General features: G+C 43.3%; 1 protein-coding gene across 1 annotated transcript; it reads left to right on the forward strand.

The window, feature by feature from the left end:
- Positions 1 to 1,622: 1,622 nt before the first annotated feature.
- LOC115633442 lies at positions 1,623 to 2,638 on the forward strand. The gene is made up of 3 exons (XM_030530895.1): positions 1,623 to 1,825; positions 1,884 to 2,283; positions 2,381 to 2,638. Exons 2-3 carry the CDS (start codon positions 2,040 to 2,042, stop codon positions 2,473 to 2,475), a joined length of 339 nt encoding a protein of 112 aa, XP_030386755.1. The 5' UTR covers positions 1,623 to 1,825; positions 1,884 to 2,039; the 3' UTR covers positions 2,476 to 2,638.
- The last annotated feature ends 18,976 nt before the right edge of the window (positions 2,639 to 21,614 follow it).

Here is a 21,614-nt window from a genome sequence, read left to right on the forward strand (position 1 = left end):
CCCGCGTGAGTCGTACAATAACCGATAACACGGTTCCTCCATCGATAAACAAAATGCCATCACTACAATAAATTCGACGCGCAATATACAAAACCGAATTCAAAACGTAAACAAACCAAAAAAAACTAACATAAACTAAAAGAAACGTAATGCAACAAAAAAACAAATAAACGGCTAACTCCCTCAAGCTATCCGTACGAATACGGATGACTGTAAAAGGAGATTATATACGTGCGGACGGACAGAAATTGTGACATCGGACAACTCAAATGCTGCAATAGCTTCGCCACCGAGTGAGAACCGACCTCCCGATCGCTTTTTCAAAGCCTCAGTGAGCGGAGCCGCTAAGGTGGCAAAATCTTTAATAAATCGCCTGTACCACCCGGCGGTTCCTAAGAAAGCTCGAACCTCCTTTACGGACCTTGGCACCTGTATGCGCTGTATCGCCTGCACCTGTTCTGGATCTGTTCGAAGCACGCCGCCGCCCACGATAAATCCCAGGTATTTCAACGTTTTAAAGCAAAACTTCGACTTTTGTAACCCTATCGTCAGGTTTGCCTTCTTGAGGCATTCAGCTACTCTCTTCAGGTACTCCAAGTGCGTATCAAAATCAGCCGCGAAGACTACCAAATCGTCCAGATATACTTTAACGTTGGACCTCAGTTCATTCGGTATGACCTTGTCCATCAGCCGGCACAACCTTTGAGCGGCGTTACACAACCCGAAAGGCATCATGCGGAATTGGTACAACGGTCGCCCTGGTACCGTAAACGCAGTGCACCTTCTACTGGACTCCTCCAACTCCACCTGCCAAAACGCAAATTTCAGGTCCACACTGGAAATATAATATGTCTGATCGATTCCAGATAGGATTCCCTCCACGCATGGTAGCGGATAGGCATCTTTGACTGTCAGTTTGTTCAACTTGCGGGCATCGAGGCAAAAGCGGTTCTTGCCCGGCCGTCGCACTATGGTGGTGCGGTTACTCCACGGACTATCGCTTACCTCGATGACGCCAAGCGCCAGCATGCTGTCCACCTCATCCCACACAATCTTCTGCATAGCGGGTGATAGAGGGTAGTGCCTGTCTTTCACTGGCTCTGCTCCGCTGACCAATTCAATTCGGTGAGTCTCCAAAGTAGTCTTGCCTAATCCCGCTTCTTCGAAGGTTAAAAATTCTTTTTTTACTTGTTCCAATTGCAGCTTTTGTTGTTCATTCAATTTCCACATATCTGGTTCAGGCCTTACTTCATCCTGGTCCGCGTAATGCGCCACTCTATCAGCTAGCAATTCATCGAGGACAAGTCTTTTAACGGCTGGCTTTTCTGGAGGAATTAATAGTGGTGCCAAATTAAACAGCAGCCAAAAGTCGATGCCGAAATACGCGTTCTGTTCGAGTGATGGGCATACGTAAAACTCCACTTCTTTGGCCTCCTCTCGATACACCACTGGTAAACGCACTCGCCCAATTACGGCTCTGTCTTCACCGCCTGCTGTTTTAATTATCGAAATGTAATTTCTGGGCACCATGCCAATCTCTTTTAGCAGTTCCAGACTGCCCTTGCCTAGCACGCTTACCGAGGCCCCGGTATCCAGCAAACCGCGTAGCACATGGCCTCGTACTAGTACTTCGGCAAAAATCCTCGGATCTGCTGCTCCTTCGCGTCGCACTGCCTCGGCTACCAGCTTCTTCGTCTGCCTTCTCACTCGGAATCGTGCTCGGGCCTTTTTAACTTTGGCTGTCACCATCCTCATCCCATCTAACTGATGTTGGGCAAAAATTCTATTGCGCGCCTCCAGATATGCCGCATCTTTTCCTCGTACGGTAAAAATTTCAACTTATTACTATATGGGGTATTTTTCTTATGAAATTCTTCTTTCAGGACCGCTCCGCTGTCATCCTGGTGGGCACCTGTGTCGAGCGCGATTCGCCCACTTGCTCCGCACTCCGACGGCCGTTTCCCGTGCAATCGGGACATGTTGGACTATAGGTGTCGGGCCTGCCACACCTATAACAGAAGACGCGCCTTTCCGGTGACATGCAGTCGCGGAAACTATGGCCGGCTTGTCTGCAGTTCCAGCAAACTAACGCCTGTTGCGGACGCCTTGCCAAACGCGCCTCTTCAACTACGCCGAAATCCGCCGACTCCTCGCCGTTAGTGTCGTCGACCAACTCCTCCACTGCCGGTGGACGGTTTCCGCCACTAAAACGTGTGCCGCTGCGTGTTGGGAACACGCCTTCTCGCCGCTGGACCATAGCTTCCACCTCTACGCATTCGTCACGTAAGTGGTCTACCGTGTACACGCGCATCGCATACACATAACGAGCTAATTCTATTTTTAATCCTTTTTTTTATATATTTCATCATCTCGTTTTCAGATGGTGCTGTGTGGAGACGCGACGCCAGTTTCCTCATGGCATGGAAGTACTCCTCAACGCTTTCGCTTGCCTTCTGCCGTCTTTCGCGCAATTGACGCATGCGCTCGAATTCATCGGCGGCGCCTTTAAAACGGGACAGCATGCTTCGTTTTAGTTCTGGCCAGCTGTCTGCCCGGTGGTCCCTGACGTACTGCCAGTACCACTCGCGAGCGTGCCCAGTTACTAACAGATGGAAACTGTTTAATACTTCGGACCATGCGCAGCGACACTGCCTCTGAAGGAACTCTATTTGGAAAACGAAGTCCTCAACAGTCATTTTTTCCTTATCGCCGCTGAAAACGATGTCCCACTTTTCAACGCGGCACCATCCGGATCTGCCATTCGCCGCTACATACGGAGGAGGCGGGTCCAGCTGACCACTCCCATCGTAACGCCTGTTGCCTCTTCGACGGGCCGACTGTGCTGCGGGATTTTGCCAATTTCGAGCTGTGCTGCTGCTATTGCCAGCTCCACTGGAGGAATTATCTGCCGCTGGCCTTGCTACTGGACGCGAAGTTCCTCTTGCTGGTGTTAGAGGTTCAGCCTGGTATTGATGCGGCCGTTTTGGCACCGCACCCCGATTCTGGCTGACTGGCGGTTGCCATGCTCCATTTGCAGCTGAATCGCCGCTATTCGCTCGCGGTTGCAAAACTTCTTTCAACGCGCCCATCAAGTCTTGAAACCCCATTCGGATTTCCTCCTGCAACACTTTGTTGATGCCCTCTTTTTGCGATTGGCGGTATGTTTCGTTCGCCTGGGCCACTGCTGCTTCTACCACCGACGCGACTACTGGCTCGGCGTCCCAGTGTACTGCTGGTGCTATGGACGGCCTCGGAGGAGTGTGCATGAGGCCACCGGTGGAAAAACCTACGGCTCCTTCTAGGTGTTCCTCCAGATCATCATTTCTGGCAGTTCTCGACCTTGTGTTATACGCACGCGCAGAATCCTTTTCCATCTCAATCCAAAAAAAAATACGCTCTGTTTTTTTATAATATTTATTTATATTTTGGATTATGAATTTGTTCAGCTTTCAAGCAGGCCCCGAAGAAAAAATCGTATTAATTGGATAATTGTATATATGTATTCCAAACTGTTAAAATTCACACTGAGGATCGCACAAATAAAAGACTGTTCGGCGCAGCGGCAGCGAAGTCATCAAAATAGATTTAACATTTGATAACTTGTAACGTAAATTCATAACATAACATCATGTAATTCGGCTGCTTATGCGGCGCTCTCTTGTTCTAATTAACATTATAATGTGGCAACGCTCTCGCTCTCATTTGCAGCGGCTGATCTGCAAAGGCAGCTGCAGTGGTAGGGCGTGCGTTCGTCAAAGTCTAGTATAAAATTGCAGCCCGCCCGCGCAGTTTAGTCTCTTCGTGCACGATTAATTCGATCTCGCCCTTTGTTGTTGTTTTTGGCGAAGCAAGACAATTGGTCTAAGCCACAGCCAGTGCATATTTACAATAAACTTTATAACGTCGTTGTCGAAAATCAACTTGTTTTATTTGTTGGAAAGCAAGCTTGATTATAGTTGTCCATACAGCTACCAAAAAATATTGGTCGCTCAACATTTGGAGGCCCCGGCGAGATTGAATGTCGTGGTTTCTTTTGTCACGAGTTAAAAACAATTAATAAGCGAACATTAGTGCTATTCGTAAGCAAGTGCATTGTTAAAAGTGCTAAATTTGAACATTATATACATATGCACATGCATAGTGGACGCTGTAAGAACCGTTGCTTGCAGTTCGTCAAATTCGTCGCGCTAGCATACATACATACGTATATGCTAACGGCCGCGCAAAAAACAATTGCTTTTGGTTTACCGTTCGTTGTCATCAGTGCCCACGCAAAGACATTGCGGTTTTATCGGACGATTGCGTGTTGTTGTAAAACCGCTTGCCTTGTGTCAAAATGGTAGATGAAGTGCAAGTTGGCGCGCCAGGGCCCAACAGGGTGCCTTTTTTGAAGCGCAAAGTTTCTGTAATGCTTGAGGAGATGAGAAATCTTAATCAGGCCTACACTGATGAGCGATTTAATCGTTGCACCATCCACGACCTAGAAGTGCTTCAACATCGAATAGAGAAGTTCGAGATAGAGTTCAAGGGCTTGCACAGCTCATTGGAAGAGCTGGATCATGGTGAGATTGGAAGTCCGTCGCGAACTGATTTTAATTTGTTGGTAGACGCATTAGATGTCCGCGTGCGTGAGAACAAACAACGCCGCCAATCTCATTTGCCTGCCCATTCTACGGTTGGCCGTCTAGAGGAATCAGTAAGCCAAACCGTGATCATGGCAAGTAGGCCACGTCTGCCAGAAATAAAATTGCCTACTTTTTCTGGTGGATATACGGAGTATGCGGACTTCATTGCAATGTTCAATTCAGTCATTGACAACGATGTCGACTTGACTGATATCGAAAAACTTCAGCATTTACGATCTTGCCTGCTAGGTCCAGCTTTAGAAGCAGTGAGATCGCTTGAATTCTCTAGTGTCAATTATCGTGTGGCACTGGATATCCTATTTAAACGTTTTAGTAACAAACGTCTTGTTTTCCAGGCACACATAAAGGAGATTCTTGGGCTCAAGAGGGTAGATTCGTCGTCCGCTGCAAAACTTCGTGAGTTTTCGGACAAGGTGAACTCGCACATTCGCGCCTTGCAAACGCTGGGCAATTTGGAGGAAATTTCAGGCTGCATGATTGTGTGTATTCTGCTTCAAAAGCTTGACGCTGCAACTCAGGCCAGTTGGGAAGAGGCAACGTCAGCGGACCAGATACCGTCTGCCTCGGAGTTTTATGACTACTTGGAAAAGCGATGCCGAAGATTGGAAAACGTGCAGCACGCTATGGCAACCAATACGCCGAGCATTCAGGTGGGAAAATCCAACCAAAGTACTAACAACTGTAGAAAGACTTTCGTTGCTGCCCGAACTAATCAAGATAACTGTCTGTTTTGCGAAGCGATTGGGCATGGAATTTACTCATGCAGTAGATTTGGAAATTTGTCCCCTTCTCTGCGCCACAAGGAAGTAAAAAAGCTCGCTCTTTGCTATAACTGCCTAAAAAAGGGGCATCAAACTCGGTCTTGTAGCAGTGGCCACTGTCGCGTTTGTGGTGGAAAGCATCACACCTTGCTGCACTTTGGCAGCTCGATGTCCACTTTGCAAAATGTTTCGGCAGCGCCTCAGGTCGCTGCATCGTTTTCGCCGGCTCATGTTGACAGTCCTACAATTCAGCCTCAAACGTCTACCTCTCTTGCTGCCCAGGTTCTCCAATCTAATGTTGTGCTCCTGGCTACAGCCATCGAGCTTTATTGGATTCAGGTTCTCAATTGCATCTCGTCACTTCTCGCTTTGCGCAGCAATTGGGACTAAAGAAAACAAGATCTTCAGCTACCGTCTCAGGCCTTGGTGACACAAGCGTGTCAACTGATGGAAACGCTGTCCATATCTGCCTGAAATCTCGAACCTCGGAATACGTCACCAGGTTCTCAGCTCTCGTGGCGCCTACGATCACTGATAGTCAGCCTAGTTTCGCTATTGATACAGCAAATTGGAACATTCCGTCGAACATTGAATTAGCTGATCCTGCATTCAACAGACCACAGCGTGTAGATCTTCTTATTGGTGCGAGCCTCTTTTATGAGCTTCTTTGTGTCGGCCAAATCAAGTTGGTCACAGGATTGCCGCTCCTACAAAAAACTCGCCTTGGCTGGATCGTGTCAGGCGGTGGCGAACGGTTAATCAACACTTCGCTATTGGCAGCTCGCTGCGTTGAAAAAGAAGATGATGTTCATGTTGATGTACGACTGGATGAACTAGTTCGCCGATTTTGGGAAATTGAATGCTGTGAAGAAGCCGTTGTTAAGGCCAGCAAGGAAGAAATAGAATGCGAGGAGCACTTTGTTAGCAACTATTCTCGCTTAGCTTCCGGTGAATATTCCGTTCGATTGCCTTTAAAGCACAATGCTGATCAGCTGGGAGAATCTTATAACCGTGCCTATCGTCGATTTCTCAGCCTCGAGCGCAAGCTTATGCGACATCCGCATCTTAAAGAGCAATATTCTGCATTCATCAACGAATATGCTGATTTGAAGCATATGTCTCGGGTCGGTCTTGAATCCGTTGGCTTGTGCAAGTACTTTCTCCCGCATCACTGCGTCGTTAAGGAGGACAGCACAACAACAAAACTTCGTGTCGTTTTCGATGGCTCGGCCGAAACGTCTACTGGATATTCCCTAAATGATGTGATGATGGCAGGACCAACTATACAGCCGAAGCTATTTCATATTTTGCTTAGATTTCGTTCGTATTTGGTGGCTCTCACAGGAGACATTTGCAAAATGTATCGCTGTGTTCGAGTAGACATTCCTGATAGCTTTCTTCAATGTATATTGTGGAGAGATTCCCCTCAGAAGGAGGTGGAAATTTACAAATTGGATACCGTCACATATGGCACGAAGGCGGCATCTTTCTTATCCGTTCGTGCGATGCACCAGCTGGCTCTCGATGAACAGGACTCATTCCCTGTCGGCTCAGCTGCTCTGCGAAGAGACTTCTATGTGGATGATTTTATTTCTGGAGGCAACTCAGTGGCTGAAGCTAGATATAAAATGCATCAGACTGCCGGTATTCTGCTTCTTGGCAACTTTAAGTTACGAAAATGGTGCTCTAGTCATCCAGAGGTCCTCGAGGGAGTAGATGAAGAAGATAAGGAGAAATATCTCACATTTGATGACGGCAGCAACATAACCAAGGCTCTTGGCCTTGCTTGGGATCCTGCATCCGACCAGCTGTTGTTTTCTTTAGCGCCTTCAGAAGCAATTCTAAAGCCTTGCAGACGCTCAGTGTTGTCTACAATAGCCCGTTTCTACGACCCGCTTGGGCTTCTTGGGCCATTCATTACTAAATGCAAGATATTTCTTCAACAGCTCTGCAAGGACCAACTGACGTGGGATGAGAGCTTGCCTTTTGAACGCAACACAACTTGGATTGAGCTAAGCAGCTGCTTTCAAAACGTTCGTCGACTGTCGTTTCCCAGATTTGCTCTCAAGGCTGACGCTGAAGTGGAGATACATGGCTTTTGCGATGCTAGCTTTGAGGCTTATGGCGCCTGCGTGTACGCTGTGTCCAGAGGGCAAGCTGCTGCAAGTAATCTTCTATGCTCAAAGTCCCGAGTTGCGCCGTTAAAGACGTTGTCGGTGCCAAAGCTCGAGTTGAGTGGTGCTAAACTACTAGCTCAGCTTATGCATGAGATCCAGCACACAGGCATTTTCGTCGGCAAGTTCTACTGCTGGTGCGATTCCTCCGTGGCTCTTTCCTGGATCAGAGACGAACCTTACCGGTTTAACGTATTTGTGGCAAATCGAGTAGCAGCCATACAGGAGCTGACTACCAATATGGAGTGGCATTATGTTCCCACAAAACTCAATCCAGCGGATATTCTGTCGAGAGGTGCTGTTCCTGAAGCCCTAGCCCAATCTGAGCTCTGGTTGCATGGTCCTTCATATTTGGTTGGTGATCACGCCGACTGGCCAGTTTCTTGTCTCCACGAACGGCAGACACTTGAATTGCGGAAAAATGCTCTGCTGGTTAAATCTCCGCATTTAGATGTCACTCTTGGATGCAAGCACACAAACTCTTTTAGTTCAATGCAGCGAACTTTTGGCTACATTCACAAGTTTATTAATCGGGTAAGGCACCCTGGCCTTACTGTGTCGGACGTGCATCATGGCACCCAGATTTTGCTTCGTATTGTGCAACTGGCTAATCTGTATGATGACGTCAAGGAGTTGCAGTCGAACGGCATGGTCAAAAAATCGAGTTCCATCGTTTCTCTCGCTCCGTTTATTGACGACAGTGGAGTTCTTCGCGTTGGTGGACGGCTTGGAAATTCGTCGCTTGGATATGATGCTCGGCATCCTATCATTTTGCCTCGCCATCATCCAATCACAATGGCACTCATCGCTCATTCACATGAAATGAACTTGCATGCCGGTCCTCATTCACTTCTTGCAAAAATTCGTCTTCAGTATTGGCCAATCGGCGGCTTGCGAACGGTCTCAAAGGCAGTTGGCAAGTGTGTGAAGTGCTTCAGGGCCCGGCCAAGACTTGTTGAGCATATTATGGCAGATCTACCGAGGGAGCGTCTTGAGGCCGTCCGGGCATTCACAGTCACTGGAGTCGATTACTGTGGACCCTTCTTCTACAAATCAGACGTACGCACCAGGCCTCCTATCAAGTGCTATGTTGCCGTGTTTATTTGCTTCACAAGTAAAGCGGTGCATTTAGAGCTGGTAAAGGACTTGTCGACAGCTTCATTTCTCAGCGCTCTGAAGCGTTTCATATCTACTCGTGGCAAGCCGAGCCAGATTTGGTCTGATAATGCTACCAATTTCGTCGGCGCGAAAAATGAACTACTGGAGTTGAAGCAGCTCGTACTAAGCGATTCTCACATGGAAGCGGTTCATCAGTTTTGCTTGGCTGATAGCATCGATTGGCGTTTTATTCCCCCTCGCTCTCCTCACTTTGGTGGATTGTGGGAGTCGGCGGTGAAGATGGCGAAGTACCATTTTTATCGTTGTGCTGGAAGCTCAGTGCTCAGCTTTGATGAGCTTCGCACGCTTGTTTCACAGATAGCTGCAGTTATAAACTCACGCCCAATTCTGTCAATTTCAGAGAACCCCGATGATATAGATGTCTTGACGCCTGCCCATTTCCTGCTATGTGGTCCTTCAGCAACCATCATCGAGCCCGATCTTACGAAGCTCAACTACAATCGTCTAGATGGCTGGCAGCGTGTATCCCAGTTGCAACAGGTGTTTTGGGCCCGTTGTTGTTGTTTTTGGCGAAGCAAGACAATTGGTCTAAGCCACAGCCAGTGCATATTTACAATAAACTTTATAACGTCGTTGTCGAAAATCAACTTGTTTTATTTGTTGGAAAGCAAGCTTGATTATAGTTGTCCATACAGCTACCAAAAAATATTGGTCGCTCAACATTTGGAGGCCCCGGCGAGATTGAATGTCGTGGTTTCTTTTGTCACGAGTTAAAAACAATTAATAAGCGAACATTAGTGCTATTCGTAAGCAAGTGCATTGTTAAAAGTGCTAAATTTGAACATTATATACATATGCACATGCATAGTGGACGCTGTAAGAACCGTTGCTTGCAGTTCGTCAAATTCGTCGCGCTAGCATACATACATACGTATATGCTAACGGCCGCGCAAAAAACAATTGCTTTTGGTTTACCGTTCGTTGTCATCAGTGCCCACGCAAAGACATTGCGGTTTTATCGGACGATTGCGTGTTGTTGTAAAACCGCTTGCCTTGTCTCAAAATGGTAGATGAAGTGCAAGTTGGCGCGCCAGGGCCCAACAGGGTGCCTTTTTTGAAGCGCAAAGTTTCTGTAATGCTTGAGGAGATGAGAAATCTTAATCAGGCCTACACTGATGAGCGATTTAATCGTTGCACCATCCACGACCTAGAAGTGCTTCAACATCGAATAGAGAAGTTCGAGATAGAGTTCAAGGGCTTGCACAGCTCATTGGAAGAGCTGGATCATGGTGAGATTGGAAGTCCGTCGCGAACTGATTTTAATTTGTTGGTAGACGCATTAGATGTCCGCGTGCGTGAGAACAAACAACGCCGCCAATCTCATTTGCCTGCCCATTCTACGGTTGGCCGTCTAGAGGAATCAGTAAGCCAAACCGTGATCATGGCAAGTAGGCCACGTCTGCCAGAAATAAAATTGCCTACTTTTTCTGGTGGATATACGGAGTATGCGGACTTCATTGCAATGTTCAATTCAGTCATTGACAACGATGTCGACTTGACTGATATCGAAAAACTTCAGCATTTACGATCTTGCCTGCTAGGTCCAGCTTTAGAAGCAGTGAGATCGCTTGAATTCTCTAGTGTCAATTATCGTGTGGCACTGGATATCCTATTTAAACGTTTTAGTAACAAACGTCTTGTTTTCCAGGCACACATAAAGGAGATTCTTGGGCTCAAGAGGGTAGATTCGTCGTCCGCTGCAAAACTTCGTGAGTTTTCGGACAAGGTGAACTCGCACATTCGCGCCTTGCAAACGCTGGGCAATTTGGAGGAAATTTCAGGCTGCATGATTGTGTGTATTCTGCTTCAAAAGCTTGACGCTGCAACTCAGGCCAGTTGGGAAGAGGCAACGTCAGCGGACCAGATACCGTCTGCCTCGGAGTTTTATGACTACTTGGAAAAGCGATGCCGAAGATTGGAAAACGTGCAGCACGCTATGGCAACCAATACGCCGAGCATTCAGGTGGGAAAATCCAACCAAAGTACTAACAACTGTAGAAAGACTTTCGTTGCTGCCCGAACTAATCAAGATAACTGTCTGTTTTGCGAAGCGATTGGGCATGGAATTTACTCATGCAGTAGATTTGGAAATTTGTCCCCTTCTCTGCGCCACAAGGAAGTAAAAAAGCTCGCTCTTTGCTATAACTGCCTAAAAAAGGGGCATCAAACTCGGTCTTGTAGCAGTGGCCACTGTCGCGTTTGTGGTGGAAAGCATCACACCTTGCTGCACTTTGGCAGCTCGATGTCCACTTTGCAAAATGTTTCGGCAGCGCCTCAGGTCGCTGCATCGTTTTCGCCGGCTCATGTTGACAGTCCTACAATTCAGCCTCAAACGTCTACCTCTCTTGCTGCCCAGGTTCTCCAATCTAATGTTGTGCTCCTGGCTACAGCCATCGAGCTTTATTGGATTCAGGTTCTCAATTGCATCTCGTCACTTCTCGCTTTGCGCAGCAATTGGGACTAAAGAAAACAAGATCTTCAGCTACCGTCTCAGGCCTTGGTGACACAAGCGTGTCAACTGATGGAAACGCTGTCCATATCTGCCTGAAATCTCGAACCTCGGAATACGTCACCAGGTTCTCAGCTCTCGTGGCGCCTACGATCACTGATAGTCAGCCTAGTTTCGCTATTGATACAGCAAATTGGAACATTCCGTCGAACATTGAATTAGCTGATCCTGCATTCAACAGACCACAGCGTGTAGATCTTCTTATTGGTGCGAGCCTCTTTTATGAGCTTCTTTGTGTCGGCCAAATCAAGTTGGTCACAGGATTGCCGCTCCTACAAAAAACTCGCCTTGGCTGGATCGTGTCAGGCGGTGGCGAACGGTTAATCAACACTTCGCTATTGGCAGCTCGCTGCGTTGAAAAAGAAGATGATGTTCATGTTGATGTACGACTGGATGAACTAGTTCGCCGATTTTGGGAAATTGAATGCTGTGAAGAAGCCGTTGTTAAGGCCAGCAAGGAAGAAATAGAATGCGAGGAGCACTTTGTTAGCAACTATTCTCGCTTAGCTTCCGGTGAATATTCCGTTCGATTGCCTTTAAAGCACAATGCTGATCAGCTGGGAGAATCTTATAACCGTGCCTATCGTCGATTTCTCAGCCTCGAGCGCAAGCTTATGCGACATCCGCATCTTAAAGAGCAATATTCTGCATTCATCAACGAATATGCTGATTTGAAGCATATGTCTCGGGTCGGTCTTGAATCCGTTGGCTTGTGCAAGTACTTTCTCCCGCATCACTGCGTCGTTAAGGAGGACAGCACAACAACAAAACTTCGTGTCGTTTTCGATGGCTCGGCCGAAACGTCTACTGGATATTCCCTAAATGATGTGATGATGGCAGGACCAACTATACAGCCGAAGCTATTTCATATTTTGCTTAGATTTCGTTCGTATTTGGTGGCTCTCACAGGAGACATTTGCAAAATGTATCGCTGTGTTCGAGTAGACATTCCTGATAGCTTTCTTCAATGTATATTGTGGAGAGATTCCCCTCAGAAGGAGGTGGAAATTTACAAATTGGATACCGTCACATATGGCACGAAGGCGGCATCTTTCTTATCCGTTCGTGCGATGCACCAGCTGGCTCTCGATGAACAGGACTCATTCCCTGTCGGCTCAGCTGCTCTGCGAAGAGACTTCTATGTGGATGATTTTATTTCTGGAGGCAACTCAGTGGCTGAAGCTAGATATAAAATGCATCAGACTGCCGGTATTCTGCTTCTTGGCAACTTTAAGTTACGAAAATGGTGCTCTAGTCATCCAGAGGTCCTCGAGGGAGTAGATGAAGAAGATAAGGAGAAATATCTCACATTTGATGACGGCAGCAACATAACCAAGGCTCTTGGCCTTGCTTGGGATCCTGCATCCGACCAGCTGTTGTTTTCTTTAGCGCCTTCAGAAGCAATTCTAAAGCCTTGCAGACGCTCAGTGTTGTCTACAATAGCCCGTTTCTACGACCCGCTTGGGCTTCTTGGGCCATTCATTACTAAATGCAAGATATTTCTTCAACAGCTCTGCAAGGACCAACTGACGTGGGATGAGAGCTTGCCTTTTGAACGCAACACAACTTGGATTGAGCTAAGCAGCTGCTTTCAAAACGTTCGTCGACTGTCGTTTCCCAGATTTGCTCTCAAGGCTGACGCTGAAGTGGAGATACATGGCTTTTGCGATGCTAGCTTTGAGGCTTATGGCGCCTGCGTGTACGCTGTGTCCAGAGGGCAAGCTGCTGCAAGTAATCTTCTATGCTCAAAGTCCCGAGTTGCGCCGTTAAAGACGTTGTCGGTGCCAAAGCTCGAGTTGAGTGGTGCTAAACTACTAGCTCAGCTTATGCATGAGATCCAGCACACAGGCATTTTCGTCGGCAAGTTCTACTGCTGGTGCGATTCCTCCGTGGCTCTTTCCTGGATCAGAGACGAACCTTACCGGTTTAACGTATTTGTGGCAAATCGAGTAGCAGCCATACAGGAGCTGACTACCAATATGGAGTGGCATTATGTTCCCACAAAACTCAATCCAGCGGATATTCTGTCGAGAGGTGCTGTTCCTGAAGCCCTAGCCCAATCTGAGCTCTGGTTGCATGGTCCTTCATATTTGGTTGGTGATCACGCCGACTGGCCAGTTTCTTGTCTCCACGAACGGCAGACACTTGAATTGCGGAAAAATGCTCTGCTGGTTAAATCTCCGCATTTAGATGTCACTCTTGGATGCAAGCACACAAACTCTTTTAGTTCAATGCAGCGAACTTTTGGCTACATTCACAAGTTTATTAATCGGGTAAGGCACCCTGGCCTTACTGTGTCGGACGTGCATCATGGCACCCAGATTTTGCTTCGTATTGTGCAACTGGCTAATCTGTATGATGACGTCAAGGAGTTGCAGTCGAACGGCATGGTCAAAAAATCGAGTTCCATCGTTTCTCTCGCTCCGTTTATTGACGACAGTGGAGTTCTTCGCGTTGGTGGACGGCTTGGAAATTCGTCGCTTGGATATGATGCTCGGCATCCTATCATTTTGCCTCGCCATCATCCAATCACAATGGCACTCATCGCTCATTCACATGAAATGAACTTGCATGCCGGTCCTCATTCACTTCTTGCAAAAATTCGTCTTCAGTATTGGCCAATCGGCGGCTTGCGAACGGTCTCAAAGGCAGTTGGCAAGTGTGTGAAGTGCTTCAGGGCCCGGCCAAGACTTGTTGAGCATATTATGGCAGATCTACCGAGGGAGCGTCTTGAGGCCGTCCGGGCATTCACAGTCACTGGAGTCGATTACTGTGGACCCTTCTTCTACAAATCAGACGTACGCACCAGGCCTCCTATCAAGTGCTATGTTGCCGTGTTTATTTGCTTCACAAGTAAAGCGGTGCATTTAGAGCTGGTAAAGGACTTGTCGACAGCTTCATTTCTCAGCGCTCTGAAGCGTTTCATATCTACTCGTGGCAAGCCGAGCCAGATTTGGTCTGATAATGCTACCAATTTCGTCGGCGCGAAAAATGAACTACTGGAGTTGAAGCAGCTCGTACTAAGCGATTCTCACATGGAAGCGGTTCATCAGTTTTGCTTGGCTGATAGCATCGATTGGCGTTTTATTCCCCCTCGCTCTCCTCACTTTGGTGGATTGTGGGAGTCGGCGGTGAAGATGGCGAAGTACCATTTTTATCGTTGTGCTGGAAGCTCAGTGCTCAGCTTTGATGAGCTTCGCACGCTTGTTTCACAGATAGCTGCAGTTATAAACTCACGCCCAATTCTGTCAATTTCAGAGAACCCCGATGATATAGATGTCTTGACGCCTGCCCATTTCCTGCTATGTGGTCCTTCAGCAACCATCATCGAGCCCGATCTTACGAAGCTCAACTACAATCGTCTAGATGGCTGGCAGCGTGTATCCCAGTTGCAACAGGTGTTTTGGGCCCGTTGGCGTGAGGAGTACCTTACTCTCCTCCAGCAACGTGCCAAGTGGCGCATGCCTGCGCGTCCATTGTGTGTCAACGATGTTGTGCTCGTAATGGACGAGAACCTTCCTCCTATGCGATGGCCGCTGGCTCGATTGGTCAAACTCATTCCTGGAAAGGATGGCGTTTCTCGTGTTGCTGATCTGAAGACTGCATCTGGAGTTATCAGGAGGGCCGTCAACAAGTTGTGCCTGCTGCCCCTCAAGGATTCTGTTGAAAGACAAGCTTCCAACGGGGGGAGTATGTTCGGCGCAGCGGCAGCGAAGTCATCAAAATAGATTTAACATTTGATAACTTGTAACGTAAATTCATAACATAACATCATGTAATTCGGCTGCTTATGCGGCGCTCTCTTGTTCTAATTAACATTATAATGTGGCAACGCTCTCGCTCTCATTTGCAGCGGCTGATCTGCAAAGGCAGCTGCAGTGGTAGGGCGTGCGTTCGTCAAAGTCTAGTATAAAATTGCAGCCCGCCCGCGCAGTTTAGTCTCTTCGTGCACGATTAATTCGATCTCGCCCTTTGTTGTTGTTTTTGGCGAAGCAAGACAATTGGTCTAAGCCACAGCCAGTGCATATTTACAATAAACTTTATAACGTCGTTGTCGAAAATCAACTTGTTTTATTTGTTGGAAAGCAAGCTTGATTATAGTTGTCCATACAGCTACCAAAAAATATTGGTCGCTCAACAAAGACTTTATTTTATGTTTTGAAATGTTCAATTAAACTTCTTTTAATTATTTCTTAATTGCGCACAGCTTGCCGGTCTATTCACATTGAGTAACCAAATACAACTCAATGCAACAAGAGAAAACTATACATAAGTAAAAGGGAATACGTGGAGAGTTAACGGTTAACACATTTATCATTGTTGCTTTTGCCTTCGTACATAATTTACACAATCTGGCAACAACACACTGCGACAACGCCACAGTGGCCAGATAGATATTTGGTAGAAGTAAATGTGTATTCTCAACACACCTCCTCAAAAGAAACAATGATTGAACAACAACAAAAAAAAATTAAAACTAAATAAAAATTATTCAATAATTAAATTGATTACATTTCAAACTTATTCGGCAAGCTAATGCATTCTGGGGAGATACAATTCTATGGTCCAACATTTGTTGCTAGGAATGGGGAAAACCCAGAAAAACCCAATCAGACCATTACAAAAAATGAAACATTCAATTAATTCTTTACAAAAAAATATAAACGAAAAGTCGTGAATTTAATATAAAATTCGCTTCATCAATTTAGTCGTCATCAGTAAGACCCATCTGACCTCTTAAGCTCAGGAATCTAACTGCAGGCAGGGGTTTCGTCATCATATCAGCCAGCTGGTTGTCTGTGGGAATATACTCAACAACAATTGATTTATTTGTTATTTGTTCTCTGGAGAAATGGTATTTGATATCAATATGTTTTGATCGTTTGTGGCATGTTGGGTTATTAGCTATACTTATACATCCTTGATTATCCTCAAAAATTTTAATTGGTTCGTTTATTTGAAACTTTATTCCTTGCATTAATGATTTCAGCCATAAAGCTTCTCTAACTGATTCAAATAAAGCCATATACTCTGCTTCTGTAGAAGAGGCTGCCACTGAGTTCTGTTTCCTACAATTCCAGCAAATTAGATTACACTCAAACATTTTAAATATATATCCAGTAGTACTTTTCCTGTCACCTTCACTTCCTGCCCAATCAGAGTCAGCATATCCAACAATAATATTTTTTAAAATTTGAACATTTAACATACGTTAATTTCAAGTTGACTGTACCTTTTAGGTATCTAAGAACTCTTTTCAGGCATTGCCATAGTTCTTTGTTATTTCTGTTGGTATATCTACTCAAAATGCACACTGATGTACATAAATCAGGACGTGTACATAACATAATATACATTATGCAACCGATCAAATTTCGACAAGGAGAGTCACATTTCTCCTCAGAATTCAAGGCTTCATAATCGAGCTTATTTGGAAGAGGCGTACTAACTGGCTTGCATTCATGCATATGAAATCTCTCTAAAACATTATTTATATAAGCAGACTGACTAAGGGTTAATCTATCTCCTTTTCTGTCTATTTTAATTCCAATGAAATATCTTATTTCCATCAAGTCAGTCATTCTAAATTTGCTCATTAAATATGACTTCAATTTTGACATTGTCTCAAGACTTTTCGTTGCTATGACTAAATCATCTACGTATAACAATACATAGATATTTTTCAAAATATCACCTTTATCAATGATGTATATGCAACGGTCTACTTCTGAACTTACAAAACCTATTTCTTTCAGTGCTTTCTCAAAAATTTCAAACCAGCATCTCGCTGCTTGCTTAAGTCCATAGATAGCTTTATTTAATTTACAGACTTTATTCCTCCCTTGTGATAAACCTTCAGGAATTATCATATAAATTTCCTCTTTCAATTCACCATTTAAAAAAGCAGTCTTAACGTCCATATGGTGGACCTTTAAATTAAATTGGTTTGACAAGGATAATATAAGTCGGAAGCTGGAAATTCTAGCTACTGGAGCAAATGTTTCCTCATAATCAACCATGTACTCTTGTGTAAAACCACGAGCTACAAGTCTTGCTTTATATTTAGTTGGACTTCCAAATTCATCATGTTTTATTGAGAAAACCCACTTACTGTCTACTAGGTTTTTATTTTCTGGTTTTTCTACTATAGTCCAGGTTTCATTGTGATAGTGAGAATCCAATTCTTCTTTGATAGCTTTATCCCACTGTGTCTTATCATTTCTATTCTGAATCTCATCAAATGACTTGGGAATGTTACTGGGGAAATTCAGAGCATTCATTAAGCAACTGTTTAGAAATCTGTAAGAAGTCAGTGGTTTGCTCTTTAATCTTTCACTTCGCCTGATATCACTCTGCTCACCAGGGCATTGAACATCAATTATCTTACAAGAATTTTCAAGAGAAGTAGATATAAATTCAATTGGATTTTCTTCCATACTATCATTCTGGAAATCATCACTTTTATTACCACAGCTCCCAATATCCTTACTCTCATTCGGGATATCACATTGGTCTACATTTAAAAGATCTGAATTTGCACATTCCTTACTCTCATTCAGGATATTACTTTGACCATAATCCTTACTCTCATTCAGGATATCCACTTGGTGTGAATTTTCATCGTCCTTACTCTCGTTCAGGAACTTGTCATCTGGAACTGATTCTTGGATTTGAACTTTAGAATTCATACTAGTTTCATCTACTATAACATCTCTTGCTACCATAAATTTTCTTGTATTTAAATCCCACAGTCGAAAACCATTTGGTTCATAACCTACAAGGATAGCTTTAGACGATTTGTCATCAAACTTTCTTTTCCTAGATTTTTGATGTACGTATACTATTGAACCAAACACCTTTAAATATTTTAAATTTGGTTTTCGGTTGTGCCACATCTCATATGGGGTTTTGTTATTCCCTCGTAACGCATTACTTGGGCTTCTATTTAGCAAATAACTTGCTGTCAGTACAGCTTCGCCCCAAAACTTTTTATTTAGATGTGCTCCGCTTATCATGGCGCGAGCTTTCTCTGTTATTGTTCTTATCATGCGCTCAGAAACGCCATTTAACTGTGGGGTATGTGGTACTGTCAAATGATAGCTTATTCCTTTATCTACACAAAACTGCCGCATCTCATTCGACAAATATTCCCTTCCATTATCTATATAGAGGTTGACAATTTTCAAATTAAAATGGGCCTCACTTTTTGCTACAAAATCTTTAAAAGTAGAAAATACATCGGACTTGTAGGTCAAGAGATATGTAACACAATAATGTGTATACTGGTCAACGAAAACCACATAATAATTTTTACCATCTACAGTCGAAGGTGTAATTGGACCACAAACATCGGAATGAACAATAAACAATGGCCTTTTAATGTACTCTTTATTTTTAAATTTTTCAAATGGAAGTCTACACTGCTTTCCATTTATGCATGCTTCACAAATGTCATCATTAAACTCAATTTCCTTTAAAAGGTGAATATCTTTAAACATACTGTTACGCTTAATCTTGATACTCTTTTTTTATTTGTTTTATTAGTTAAGTATGCATTATGACATAACTTAAATTTAACAATTGGTACATTATACTCACATATACCTTGTAGAATAACTTGTCCATCTTTTGTGGCTTTCACTCCTTCTGGGTGGAACTCGATAGTTATACCAGAATCTTGCATCCTTGCAAGTTATGAGGAATTTGATTGCAGTATAAAACATCCTCTAGGGTGACATTCACCTGGGAACTGCTGCAGAGCTTAACTATGCCTTTTGCTGTTGCATGAACATACTCTCCACACTTTGCTACTGCAATCCCAATAGGTGAATCCAGATCGATGTGATCAACAAATAGATTCTTATTATTTATAATATGGTCTGATGCTCCAGAGTCCAAAATAAAAGACACACCACCTACTTCGGCATTACTCACTACCTGTCTAATCATAAAAGCAAAACCTCGTTCCGGAGCAACTACAACTGTTTGGGCCTGCTTTTCCTTCTCTTTATCAGTATTCTGTAGACTCTTTTTAAATTTAAAACAATCTTTTTTAATGTGTCCCTTTTTACCACAGAAATGACACTTTATATTGTATTTTGCTTTATATTTGTTTGTATGAAATATTTTGTTGTTTTTATTCAAGGCCATAATTTCTCTATTTTTATTATGCCCATTACTGCTCACTGCATGTAATATTTTTGCGCTTGTGTCTTTACTTGCATTTCTTAATTTGATCTCTTGATCAAGTAGTCGATTTTTGACAAATGTCAAAGTTATATTTCCTTCGGACAATGTTTCGATAGCAGTAATAACCCCATCATAGCAAGAAGACAGTGTCAACAATAAGTGACTCACTTTGTCCACCTCCTCAATCTTTGCACCCGATGAAATTAATTCAGTAATAAGATCGTCAAAAATATTAAAATGATTGATTAAAGGTGTACCACTTTTCAATTTCAAAGATAGCAATTGCTTTCGAACGGAAAGTTGAGATGCCAAGCTTTTGCGCTCGTAAATTGAATCTAAGTCAAACAAAATTTTCTTAGCGGAATTTTCATTAGTGGCAAATGATAAAAATGAATCGCTCAAATATTCAATTATAATTCCTTTAGCTTGACTATCACTTTTGACCCACTTCTCATTTTTTTCTTCTGGAACTGGATCATCCACTACACCAAGTACATTATTTTCTGCCAATAAAGCCCGCACTCTAAATTTCCAATTTCGTTTCACTTTATCCATTATTTTAAAAATTCGTCGAAAAAAAAAGAAGTACAGTCACCGTTCCCTATATGTATGTATAAATTGTTCAAGGGCAAATGGCTGTGCACACCAAACTGCATACATACACAATTTAAAACGTTAGGCACGTGGCGTTCTTTTCCAAATTCTTAGTATTTTTTTTTTGTTTGTTCACAAGTATACACACAAATACATGGATGTATGTAAATGTATAGAAATATGTATTCATACCTCTTCTCAAATAAATACATATGTTTAATTGTTTACTTGAGCAATAAAGTCCTTTTATTTAATTCATATGAGAACTTTTGTGTTTCTATAAATCTCCCATGCACTCACAAAAATGTACATACATACCTACATACATATGTACATAAGTATGTAAAATTTAAAACGATAAAAAAGGTTAAATTTTATATCGCCGATTTGTGACTGGGCCCATAACCTGTTAAAATTCACACTGAGGATCGCACAAATAAAAGACTTTATTTTATGTTTTGAAATGTTCAATTAAACTTCTTTTAATTATTTCTTAATTGCGCACAGCTTGCCGGTCTATTCACATTGAGTAACCAAATACAACTCAATGCAACAAGAGAAAACTATACATAAGTAAAAGGGAATACGTGGAGAGTTAACGGTTAACACATTTATCATTGTTGCTTTTGCCTTCGTATATAATTTACACAATCTGGCAACAACACACTGCGACAACGCCACAGTGGCCAGATAGATATTTGGTAGAAGTAAATGTGTATTCTCAACACACCTCCTCAAAAGAAACAATGATTGAACAACAACAAAAAAAAATTAAAACTAAATAAAAATTATTCAATAATTAAATTGATTACATTTCAAACTTATTCGGCAAGCTAATGCATTCTGGGGAGATACAATTCTATGGTCCAACATTTGTTGCTAGGAATGGGGAAAACCCAGAAAAACCCAATCAGACCATTACAAAAAATGAAACATTCAATTAATTCTTTACAAAAAAATATAAACGAAAAGTCGTGAATTTAATATAAAATTCGCTTCATCAATTTAGTCGTCATCAGTAAGACCCATCTGACCTCTTAAGCTCAGGAATCTAACTGCAGGCAGGGGTTTCGTCATCATATCAGCCAGCTGGTTGTCTGTGGGAATATACTCAACAACAATTGATTTATTTGTTATTTGTTCTCTGGAGAAATGGTATTTGATATCAATATGTTTTGATCGTTTGTGGCATGTTGGGTTATTAGCTATACTTATACATCCTTGATTATCCTCAAAAATTTTAATTGGTTCGTTTATTTGAAACTTTATTCCTTGCATTAATGATTTCAGCCATAAAGCTTCTCTAACTGATTCAAATAAAGCCATATACTCTGCTTCTGTAGAAGAGGCTGCCACTGAGTTCTGTTTCCTACAATTCCAGCAAATTAGATTACACTCAAACATTTTAAATATATATCCAGTAGTACTTTTCCTGTCACCTTCACTTCCTGCCCAATCAGAGTCAGCATATCCAACAATAATATTTTTTAAAATTTGAACATTTAACATACGTTAATTTCAAGTTGACTGTACCTTTTAGGTATCTAAGAACTCTTTTCAG

This window comes from Scaptodrosophila lebanonensis, unplaced genomic scaffold (genome assembly GCF_003285725.1).
Source record: "Scaptodrosophila lebanonensis strain 11010-0011.00,11010-0021.00 unplaced genomic scaffold, SlebRS2 tig00001419-arrow-arrow-pilon, whole genome shotgun sequence".
Classification (NCBI taxonomy): domain Eukaryota; kingdom Metazoa; phylum Arthropoda; class Insecta; order Diptera; family Drosophilidae; genus Scaptodrosophila; species Scaptodrosophila lebanonensis.

What these genes read in the sequence shown, in the direction of transcription:
- LOC115633442 (XM_030530895.1), top strand. Translation starts at nt 2,040, where the DNA reads ATGCAGTCGCGGAAACTATGGCCGGCTTGTCTGCAGTTCCAGCAAACT. An exon ending in CACCTCTACGCATTCGTCAC is followed by an intron (nt 2,284 to 2,380) that starts GTAAGTGGTCTA and finishes TCTCGTTTTCAG; the next exon opens with ATGGTGCTGTGTGGAGACGC.